At 35.8% G+C, this 12,710-nt stretch overlaps 1 protein-coding gene across 2 annotated transcripts in view; it reads left to right on the top strand.

The window, feature by feature from the left end:
* Positions 1–12,710, top strand: part of LOC113061620 (semaphorin-4B-like) — a 61,297-nt gene that overhangs the window by 35,507 nt on the left and 13,080 nt on the right. For both annotated transcript variants that reach the window (XM_026230901.1, XM_026230900.1), the window contains exons 3-5: positions 10,554–10,714; positions 11,351–11,413; positions 12,215–12,313. In XM_026230901.1, the coding sequence (XP_026086686.1) occupies positions 10,554–10,714; positions 11,351–11,413; positions 12,215–12,313 (323 nt within the window). The remainder of the gene's footprint in view (positions 1–10,553; positions 10,715–11,350; positions 11,414–12,214; positions 12,314–12,710) is intronic.

Genomic DNA, 12,710 nt, shown 5'->3' with positions numbered 1-12,710 from the left:
TTGTGTTGTCCCCAGGATCATGCTGTATTGTAAGAAAGAATGCAGCTGTTGTGTTTCTCATCTGCCTGTCTAATACCACAAGGAATCCTGCTAATTCTCTTTGAGTGTGTTCCGGTGTGTCTGTATCTCTGTCACTGGCAAATGTCATGCAGGAAAACCTGAATGAGCAGTAAATGTCCAGGGCTGAATTCACTGAACAATGCGTCTTATTTACTAACCATGGTCAAATTTAGCCAGCTGCTAAATTCAATACCTTTGCACAAATTTTTTATTTGTGTTTAACAGGTATTCATAGACATTGGCTGATATGCACAGCTATTAGAGAGTGCCATTTATTCTTAGCAAATATGTAATGTATATTATAAACAAATTATTCTTTACTGTTTAAATGATTTAAATTACTGCTGATGAACTGTTCAGTGTGTGCAGAACTAGTTGAGTTAAATACAGAAAACTGGTTCTGGTTACACTGAATCCAACCCACTGGTGAAAAGCCTCAGAAGTCTCTAAACCTGTATTGTAATGTGAAACACACTCCAATCTGCAGAACGTCACTCCATTGCAGTGGCACAAACATTCATCTCTCTTTCCTGGTTTCCACCTTGCCTCCATTCTAATAAAAAGCATATCTGGCATGGATAATGTTGGGGATACACGCAGTGTTATGGTGTGAACGCTGGCCTGCTTCTCATTATGTGCCTATCAAGAAGGCTCAGGGTTTTTAAGAAGAGAAACTACATCTGCTCAGCCTCTCTTCTTTTGTTTCTCTCTTTGATACACACTATGCTGCAGTGCTTAAAGCGCATCATAAAGCTATTTAAAAAGACACCTATAAGCGGTTTATACCATTGCTCTGTACTTTATCCAGGCATTTTCTCCTGTCAAATGCATTTCCAGAAGATACAGAAGGAATCTCTTGGTTGTTGACTGGTCCGCCACTGCTATTTATGAGGGAAGATTACAAACAGCAATCCATTGTGTTACAGTTTTTCTCAGTCGCTTTGGTACATTTCTCAAATCATTCTTGAGATTTGCAAAACAGTAAGTGCATTTCTCAAAACAACTCATACAAATAGCAAAACACCATGGATTACTTGCAAAAGCCAATCTCTTGCTCAAAATCCTTAGTTCATCTCTCAAAAATAAATATCTGTGGGAATGAACATATTAGTGCCATCAGAATGAAAAGTCCTTGTGTCTTAGTTTACGGATAAGACAGTCAAATTGCTTAGTCATGTTGTCAATATAACTGATGTATGTTCTGATGTAAACTACTACTGTCTTGAACAGTATGCCATTATGCTTATGTATGCCATATATCCATTTCAAAAGTAGAAATTTACACATTACTGTATGTGGGATATTGATTGAAAGAGACTGGACAGAATTCACAATTACACTTTTACTAGGTCTGACCAAAAAAAAAAATATATATATATAAATATATATAAATCCTTTACAATGTTTTTGTGATATAGAAAAGGAAATATGGGCACAAAGATGAAAATAAGTCAGTTGTCAGAATGTGTAACTCTTGTGTTGTCCTCTGTCTATACAGTATATTCTTTCCAACTGAAGATTCATGAGATGAACCTTTGAGCTATTTCAGAGAAATCGTTTATCATTGGTTTATCATCTAAATTATCTTCATTAGTCAAGATTCACTTGCACAATTCATGCCAAATTGACAAAAAGTCTAATAATAATGTGTAAAAATTAAAATAAAAAGTTTGCTTGGCAGTTTGTGACAACTAGATGAACCATTTTGCATTTAACGACTTATACGATGAACTAAAGGCTAGATTTTTTAAGGGGTAAGACTATTGCACAGAAAACTGTATAATACATTTTGAGCGACATGACATTAGCAAATAATAATGTAGGAAACTGCAGATAAATGTGCGTAATCAATTGAATGAATGTACAAAAGCAATCACAACTTTTTCAAAAGAATAAGAAACTGGTTTTATGATGTGCACAAGTGACAAGATGATGTGGAGGTTGAACAAGTAGTTTTGAGAATTTCATTTCTGTTTTGAAAAATGCACCAAAGTGACTGAGAAAAACTGTAATCCTTGGTTTATATACCTGTAATACTTCTTGATTTATTACCGTAGCCTAAATCTGAAACGACTTATCCTCAGTATAATATATAGCATGCACGTGCTATGGTGCTCAAGCTTTGCGCTGTGTTTGATTCTTTACGGCTGGAGGTGATCAGGCATGTCTAAAGCAGCAGAGACCTGCACTGCGTGTTTACACATGGAAGGCTTCCAAAACGTGCATCAAGTGGAAACAGTCCATTCATATCCAGCCACATGCATCACGCAGCTTCTCTGGTGGCACATTGTAACATGAGTTGAAGGAATGTTTCTCGTTTAGATTACTTAGAGTTGTTTTTTTAACCCTACAACAAAACCAACACATTAAAACCCATACACGCTGTGCCAGATGACACTGATCTGAACATATCAAGGTTGTTTTTTTAGTGCTGTCAAATTAACATGTCAGTTTGGTGTGGTTTAATAATAATAATAAAAAAAATGCAGTCAAAGGAAATACGTTCAAATAAATGTCCGTACAGAATCATTAGAGCTATTCCAGCAACCAGGTTGCTGATTTTCAATTAAAATTAAAGTAGAATTCAAATGAATTAAAATGAAAAGAAATTAGTTTTACGGTCATTTTTAAGTAGAAAAGCAAAGTTCGTCAAGGCAGACTGCTGCGTGAGCTGCGAAATAGACGCCACTCATTTTCATTGGACTTCCACTGTGATTGAAATGATCTTTATCATTTATCATTGTCAGTAGATTAGAGCCACATTGTGAAATGCTGCTAAGCTTTACCAATAAATCAAACCTGTCAAACCCGCCAGGCAAAAACAAGCACACAGGCTTCTACACCCCCAGTTTTACATTTTCAGTGTAACTGCATCGTGCATTTATTTTTTTGTTTATTGGCACCTCCTTCACGTTACCATGGTGTCCCAAAAGCAATCCCTAAAACAGGAACATCCTGTACCGTTTGATATATACAGTATTTACAGCATACAGGTAGTAACTTTTTGCAAGTTACAGGTCTGTGTAAAAGTGTTGTTGTTTCATAGGGAAGTTTAATCAGCCTTTATTCCCAATGCTACCACACAACTCATGAAAACCCTAATTACACTTTTATTTGCAGCTTTTGAAAACTTTCTGCCTTGTGAATTCATTAGATGCATGTTTTGTTCAAAACTTTCAAAACATTAATTATCTTTCGTTTAGAGGCCCCCCCGTTTTTTTGAATCGGGAGCATTTATGTTTGACCTACCCACAATTCCAGCAAACTGCCACTTCTGTACATCCCATGCTAACAAGAGATGTCATGCCAGCTCACTAGACAAACACTAAACCCCTCTCCTGAACGTCTCAACAGATTATACTTGATGTCTTAATGTTTTCTGTCTCCTCCTCTCTTGTCCTCTCTGTGACTTCAAACTGCTCTCTTATTATATCATCTGTTTTTCAATATTTCATGCTGAGTTTTCTAAGTCTGGAGCAGGGAGACCGGGCTGCACATGAACAGAATGTTTCTGAAGTGTAAACTGAGTGTTGCGTCATTCCTTTCTCCTCTGTAAAAGCTCAACAGTCATCCCTCATCAACGTGGGGCTTTAATGAGAACAGAGCAGTGTGAGAAAGAGCCGTACATTTCCCTTTTGGGAAAGCGCTCTGTCCTTAAAGGGGAAAGACACTAAGAGCCCACTTTAAAAGAGCCTACATTTTCCCGGGAGCACTTCGCTGACCACTTCCTATGGAAGGAAGGGAGCATTAGAGAACAACATCAAATGCAATTTTATAAATCTGAAATATGGGTTTTTAGAATATTATATCAAACATTGTGCCATAAATGTTTTTGAACACAGACTGTATTCAGAAGTTTGGGGTCAGTAATTTTACATGTTTTTAAAAGAAGTCTCTTATACTTACTGCATTTATTTGATCAAAACAGTAACAGTAAAAACAGTAATATTGTAAAAATAGTATTGCAAATGAAAGAGCTGTTTTATATTTTAATATATTTTAAAAAATGTAAATGTATTACATTTTATATGTACATTAGCAAAGCTGAATTTTCAGCAGCCATTTTTTTCTCCAGTCTTCCATGTTAATATATATATATATATATATATATATATATATATATATATATATATATATATATATATATATATATATATATATATATATATATATTAAATTTGTGACATTATAAATGCAATTTATGATCAATTTAATGCACCCTTGCTGAAATAATATAAATCTTACTGACTTCAAACTTTTCAATGGAAGAATATACATGATTTCCAAAACAATTTTTTTTTTCACAGATCAGCTAGTTGGTGGATCAGTATTTATTTGTGTAAATGGCTCCCAATACCCTTCACAGCATCAGCAATCATAGCTTTTTCTGGCAATTTCAGCAGTGCTTTAATGGAGGGCGTGTGAGTGAAGAGAATGTCCACACAGCTGAGATGAACATGCATTTGTTTTCGCCAGATTAATGTGGTTTGCATCGTCATAAAAACAGTGCAAAAACAGACATGTTCCACACACAGTTCTGTCAGCCTCCGGGCAACAATTTTCATTTCAGGGTGGTTAGAAAAGATTTTAGCTTGTATACCAACACTTTAAATGGACTCATATGTTTTAGGGACAATACTATTTGCTGATGATGTGATGTGCTTTGAACTCCATTTCCAATATTGCATGTCAAATATTTAAATGTTACAGTTTACTATACTAATGTAAGTACAGTATAACTAATGTCATGCAGATACAGTGCAATGCACACTTCTCATAAAATATGGTTAGAATTGCTTGCTGAGAGATAACCAGCACCATAGCTACACTGGGTAAGATTAGTTAACTGTCCAAATGTTAAAGTATCAAACAAAGTATTAAGCTATTAAGTCTCAATTAATTCTGATTGGAGTCTAACAAATCCCAGTAAAAAGGGAAGAAAAGGATTTTGAAGGAGTGTTGCAGGAATGTCCCCACTAGGGTTCTGTAGGCTGTTAGATGATATTGAGATATTTCTGTTTTAGATGCACTTCGCAAACCCTAACGGTTCAACATGCCTTTTTATTTGCTTTGTATATTGACCTTTGTGGTTTTTGTCATTAACATGAGAGCTGAAACCTTCAATTAAAGACAGGAGCTAAATTCACAAAGCTGATCTGAGAAAGTACTGTACGTTCCATCAGATTTGCTCCAACAAGAAAAACCATTAAGTTATGATGATTATGATTACGGTTGGGAATATGGCTCCAGCCTCCATAGCTCATTTGTTCACCTTGACCCATGAAGAACTGTCCTTTTTCTCCCGTCACCATAAAGCACAGAATTTAAAATTTATAGCACGTTCATGGGCTTCCAAGAACAAACAGATCTCGATGTTCCTGTAAATGTTCCTAAAAACTTGTCATCATAATTCTTAAGCACTGTTTACAACGAAGCAATTGAAGAGAACATTTTTTTCCCAGATTGTTTTTCCCAAAATCAAAAGCAGCTCCAACAGTCAGCCCTTTTTCATTAACGCAACAGGGGGCTTGTCATTCTCCTGACACCTGGAGATGACAAAATTTCTCCTTCAGCGCATACTTTATTTACCTGGCGCTAGACAAGGTGAGAAATAATGCAAACTCGTATAAACACTAGGTTTAAAGTTTGGGTTTTGGTAAATAGCTTTTCAATGTTTGCTGTTAAATAGCAAGACATTACTAATAGCAGTACAGTGTGGCTGAAAAAAGATTTGTGTAGGATTGTAATAGGCATTCAAGTTTTTTCTGAAAGCTCAAATCATCAGATACACTATTTACTGAAATGAGCCGTCTGCTGAGGCCTAAACAAAACAGAGCTTTGATCTTTCACACTGACGGCCAGACTGCCGCACACAGCCGCTGTTTTCGACGGGATGCTCTGTGTCTCTAATTAACTTTGGGAATGTACTGTTCGAGCAGCCTTGGGGATTTCTGCTCTGAAAATTGAACATAGAAGGGCTCCCTAAAAGCCTTCCTAATTAATTTCTCTCTAAATGGATTAGAAAGCAAAGAGCTGTGGATATGGCAGTCCATTTAGTAGTGGCTTTCTCCAAAAAATGAAAAAAAACAAAGACGTAATTGCATAATGACAGCAATGATCTGTAGTGTGTCTCATAATATAGTAGATCAGACTGAGAAATACATGGGAGACTTGAGGGTCAACAAGACAAGCACGTACAAGTTATGATATTCTGTACCACTGTAGCACAATAGACAATAACTACTGGCCTCATAAGTACCTCTTTCTCTTGTTGACACTCTTAGCCCTCTTTCCCAATGAGTGGGAACAGGATAAGCCTTTTTCCCAGAATGCATCAGTGTAGTTTGGAAGAAGCGAATAGCAGCAGCTGTCGTCATGGAATTGCCCTATGGGAACTGACCTCAGTCAATTCAAACAATAATACCACAGACTCATTGAGAGAGAGACCATATTGTCTGTGGGGGGATTGCTAATGTTTCAAGACATGAGAATCGATGAGCAGGGCATCGGGAATTTGGGGTTTAGATGGGGTCATTCCGCCACCATTTTTTCAAAGTTTATTTAAAGTTTTCTGGAACTGCATTCCATGACATCCTTAATCAGTTTTGTTTGTTGCAGTTCATTTTCATTGGAGCTGTTCTTTCCTTGCGTTTCGCAATCACACCTTTTTAAAACCGCGTAAGTGGTTACAGATAGAGATCTCGAACATAAGTGCTTACACAAAAACCAAAACAACCCGATATTGCCAAAGACCTTTCTTATTTGAAGTGGTCTGCATTTAATTAGTGCTGGACGTGGGCAGCTCTGTATACATTTTATAGCTTGTGTTGCAGCATGTTACTCATTAACTGAGCACATAAACTCCAACATAGAGTGACTAAAGACAATGCAACAGTAAATAATATTAGGTGCTTGCATGACTATTACAATTCATCATGCGTAAGCCAACTTTTCACCATCTCTATCAAATAAAAAAATGACAAAACAGAAGTCATTCATTTCCAATGGAGTGTATATAGGAGCTGCATGTTCAGAGTTCAGATCATATGCATATGCTAAATATTCCGATCCGATTTGAACTTTTGCATCTATGCAACTGACCAAATGTGTTGTATTATAATTAAAACTATGAGCACAAGGTGAGAATTAACAATATTTTTGGAGTAAAAAACATTCTTTCAAACAATATTTCTAAAACAAAAATAAATAAATAAATAAACAACATAGTAAGTATGTTTTTATAATTTTATAATTTTATAATTTTATAATGAAAAATTATTTTGGATATGCTTATTACTGCCCCCTTTTCATTTATATATATATATATATATATATATATATATATATATATATATATATATATATATATATATATATATATATATACATATATATATATGTATGTTGTTTAACCTGCCATGTCATTTGTATTGTATAGATTTGTTCATTCATTATTCATTAATTTCATTATACCATTTCGCAAAGTGTAACAGCTGCTTTATGACCAACTTAAAAGTTATATAAAATAAAATATAGAAATGTATTGAAGTACTATATAAGTATTACAAAGTATATTATATGAAAATCAGTATATTATATTAATATAACACTAATGTTAGCAATGATATAAAAATATAATAATATACTCAATTATTCAAGAAGTATTTGTGAATCATTTATATTCAGATATTATTAAGGTGGGCAGTAACCACCCATAACACCCTAGTGACCATTTAGAAATGCTAAATATCTAGAGCTAGAACAGTCAGAAGACGTTAATAATTGCATAGCAACACCTCCTACTGTCATTATTTGGATTTTACAATGAAGTGTTATATATAAATGTGTGATTTCCCCGTAATGGGGCACAATTATTTGTGTGAGATACAGGGATTCTGCCACTCTGGAAAATAATTGGGGGAACGGTTTCTGCCTGTGCAAATCCCACTTAAGCCCTGTTTGGTTGCAGCTATTGTCCTTTGTCCTTGTCTCACTAAATCGCCAATACATTTCTCCCCAGACCCTCTGAAATAAATGCTGCTGATGTAGAGTGGTGCCCTGTTGCATCCTGTAATATAGAGAGAGGGGAAATATGAGACAGACAGAGGCAGAGACTAGTAGCATGCCACTAATGTGCCGTGTTGATCCCCTCCTGTGGTTTAGCAGACTGGATTCGGTTGTAATAAGCCCTCCTGGTTGAGGACTGATGCCCTATTATTACCGCAATGTCTCCTCCGGGATTCAGGAGGCGAGCGGGCAGATCCTCTGCAGCAGCTCCCAGAGAAACAGAGTCTTACCTCAGCTCAGAGTCACCCATGGGAGCATCATCAGTGTAATGATTACATGCTCTCTAAGTAAGAGACCTACCAGAAGTGGATGTCTGGCAAAGATTCTGCAAATCAAGTGAATCGATAGCACAGCTTGTATGCCACTATAGCTTTAGCATTTATACCTAGTGACCTTGCATTTTATATGATATTTTATATGATATTGTTGAACACTGTGTTGAACACCTTTACTATAGACAAAGGCTGACAGCATGTATAATTTATATGCATTCAGTAAAGATGTGTGTCCTTTTTGGGTATGTGAAAGATTTATTTTATTTTAATTGTTATTTTTTTTATTATTATTATTTTTATCTGCATAATAATCTGAAATAGGAGGATGTATTCAACAGGAACATTTAATTTAATTTAATTTTATTTTATTTGACTAGGAGGAAGTATGTGACAGAAAAATGCCAGTTCATGTTTAAACATTAAATTTCGTTTTCCCCCTAAACATATTTCTTGAATACTCCACTATTTTATTTTATTTTATTAACTGGACTAGGATGAAGTATCTGACAGAAAAATGCCAGTTCATGTTTAAACATTAAATTTCATTTTCCCCCAAACATATTTATTGAATACTCCACTATTTTATTTTATTTTATTTTATTTTATTTTATTTTATTTTATTTTATTTTATTTTATTTTATTAACTGGACTAGGAGGAAGTATCTGACAGAAAAATGCCAGTTCATGTTTAAACATTAAATTTCGTTTACCCCCAAACATATTTCTTGAATACTCCATTATTTTATTTTATTTTATTTTATTTTATTTTATTTTATTTTATTTTATTTTATTTTATTAACTGGACTAGGAGGAAGTATGTGACAGATAAATGCAAGTTCATGTTTAAACATTTAATTTCGTTTTCCCCCAAACATATTTCCTGAATACTCCACTATTTTGTAAAGGAAGTATGTAACAGAAAAATGCCAGTTCATGTTTGAACATAAAACAAATAATAATATATTTTTTTTTTTAAAAAAACGGTTTCCTGGTTTCCTGAATACTTTTTTTTTTTTTTTTTGACTGGAATAGGAGGAAGTATCTGACAGAAAAAAGTACCAGGTCACGGGGTTTTTTTTTTTTTTTTTTTTTTTTTTTTTTTTCATTTCTGAGCATGTTGGACTGAAAGACAAGTGGGAATCAACCGTTAAGCAAATGACAGATGAGGAGAACATTTTGTCATCTGCCATGTAGTCCTGAAGTTTGTGTGTACAGCCTGTTGACACTGATTTGACATGCGTCTTAAGACCAGAGGAGCTGCTATCTTGAAATGATGTCACTGTAGCATGAGAGTACTGCTTCGTTCTTCCAGCCTGTGGAGAGATGAGATGAAAGTCCATTTCCACACATTTCATTTTCCACACTGCCTGAATCACCACCAAGTTCTCAAGTGGCTCGTCTGAAGTCATAAAAAAGCCATTCTAAAGTATTCTGAAGGGAATTTGAGTAAATCACAGTGCCCTTAACCCTTTTAACAAACACCCCCTACTGGTAGAAAAAAATACTGCTTCCTATTGATGCCGCTGTCATGGAAACAGAGAAACAGCCTGCAGGGGCTGCCACGATAATGATGCAGTGCGTTATCTTTGATTAAGAGATGAACATCTGTCTCTGAGCTAGATGTGACCACACAAATGCTCATTCAACACTGATTCAGACACTTTTTGTGGCTGTAACAGGTTTTAGCTTTCTCACTGCAAGCCAGTAGAAAACATTTGACATTATTTTTAAATACACTAAAAAGCTGGGGTTCTGAACTGACCCCACAATGAATCCCTGGGTTGTTCAGGGCGAATTATTTGTTTATTAACACCTTCATCCTTGAAAATTATGATTAAAAACTATGCAAAGTAAAAGAGAATACCACTCAAACCACTTTGCATACGGCTTAATTTGACAGTAAACAAAAAAAAGAAAATAATTTAATAGTATATTATTAATACATTTAAAGGTATTTTTGTTTATTTCTCTTCACTATTACACAAAACTACAATTTAAAATCTGGGTCTTTAAGATAAAAACAACAACTGAGAAGCATGATCACATGTCTTACTTTTCCACATTTATCACATCTCCAGTATTAAATCTTTTTGGCTCGGTTTTGCTCACATTCTTACCTCTCTCCTCTCTTTTTTCCATATCTGCTCACAGATGCAAACGAGAGGTCGGCCAAGAGATTTTCACCCGACAGAGTCTTCAATTACACCTCTCTGCTCCTCAGTAAAGAGGATAACATGCTGTACGTTGGTGCTCGAGAGACTCTCTTCGCACTCAATATCAGCGATATCAGCAGAACACAGCTGCAGCGTAATGTGAGTATGTCTGTGTGGTTTATTTTGGAGGATGTATAAGCACGTGCATTAGTCTGTAATAGTGCATTAGTAAACGAGAGTGGAATATCATTAATGTTGGGCATAGACAACACTTAAGCACAACCATACGTTTTGTACACATAAGAGTGAATACAGGTGGGGGACAATTTGTCATCTGTATCATTGGTGCAATGAATAATGCGTTAAATTTCATTCATTCATCACACAAAACAATCCTATGACTCCAGAATACTTGAAATATAGTGCAAAAGTCAGTAAAGACCAACTTTCCGATACTTTTATTGGTCTTTTGTTTCCTTTTTGAAGCTTTAGTTTCCATTTATTGTGCGCGTCCTACTTTACCAGTTGTCCCACTTCCCGCTATTGTGTTTTTGCAGGGTATTACTCCATTTTACTTTTCAACAAATTAACTTTTTAAGTCAAAAATAGACTTTCGCAGTTCACTGCAAGGATTCTGTGTTGCTTGATTCATTCTGAGCGTTAAAGAGCGGCGAGAGTGCAGTGTGTTACAGCCAACTCACTGTGACTCACTATAGGCCTATATGTCCATGTTAATGCATCGTCTTTAAATGCACACTTCAATGTAACTGCAGCTTGCAATTTTCACTTTTTCAGTTAACATGGAGCACACCACAGATAAAGAGAGAACAGTGCAGTTTCAAAGGGAAAGATTTACAGGTGAGTGAATGAGATATTAAGTGGAGAGATGTCTGTATATTTCAGCATGAAGTTCCTTGTTGATTCGTATAACTCCAGTAAGAAGTGGGTCTCTAAAATAGATATTTGCAATATGACTGTGCTAAATTTGAATCGGAGAACCTGCCCATCACTCATCTTTCAGTTCGTAGGGCAAATTACTGCCTTGACACGTCCACACTGTAATTTCCCTGAAAGCTTGACACTGCATAAAGGCTGTTATTAGATTAATAATCTGCATGCCTAATTTGCTGCCAGATTGATTTGTTTTAGGAGCCAGGTTTGGGTGGATGTTGGGACCCTGATGAAGACACAGTAATAACTGCTGTTGCTTGATACCGATGACACACAGCTGCCAGAAACCTCTCCCAGACTATTACAGAGGATTTAGATCAAACCTAGCGATGTGAAAACAAGTTGTGAGGCCCAGCCAGACAACATTTGTGCACACAACCTGATGCTTGCTTTGAGCATTCGCCTTTATTTAACATTCAACTGTTTTTGTGTATTAGTTTTGTCTATTTGAAAATGCATTTGCACGAAAACCATACGTTCACCCAAAAAGTAAAATCTGTCATTATTTACTTATTACATTTCATATTCATGAAAATACATAGCTGACTTTTTATGACATGAACAAGGTCAAATGCAAGGGGATCATAAAATGTTGGGGTTCTTCAAGGCCCTGCACTTTAGTAACTGTCACATCCATGTGTTAAGTCTTAAATTGTTATCTGTTTCTCCTTCTCTTATGCATTTCCTTTTTCCTCTTTCTGACTCCAGACTGACTGCTTCAATTACATCAAGATCTTACTGCGTGTGAACAGCACTCACCTGTACGTGTGTGGAACGTATGCTTTCAGCCCTGTCTGCGCATACATCGTAAGTACTGTGTTTCATTTTGTTCTGTCCTCTTGCAGGATTTCACCCCCTCCCTCCATGCTTTTAACATGCTGCAGGGGAGGAATTAATTATCCATGTAATTTACTCAGTCAATCAAAATGTCCTCAGAAATACACTCTTCCGCTCTCTCCCTAAGGGTAGATGCTGCTCGGATGAGAAATTATTATGGCCCTGCACTTTACTTAGACCCTTCACTCCAGAGACTATGCCTGGATCGGTCTGTGCATCCGAGGGGTCTACACCGAACACTAAAATTGCAGCTTTAGGATAGTGTACCTTGCCTACATGAGTTGATTCTATGACAACTGTCCCCTGAAATGGTTTTGCAGATGTATATTTTACATTTATGCCCTTATAAAGACACAAACAAAAAATA

Source organism: Carassius auratus, chromosome 43, assembly GCF_003368295.1.
Source record: "Carassius auratus strain Wakin chromosome 43, ASM336829v1, whole genome shotgun sequence".
NCBI classification, from domain to species: Eukaryota; Metazoa; Chordata; class Actinopteri; order Cypriniformes; family Cyprinidae; genus Carassius; species Carassius auratus.
Note: the sequence above shows the minus strand (reverse complement) of the source record. Positions and strands in the feature narration are given on the sequence as shown.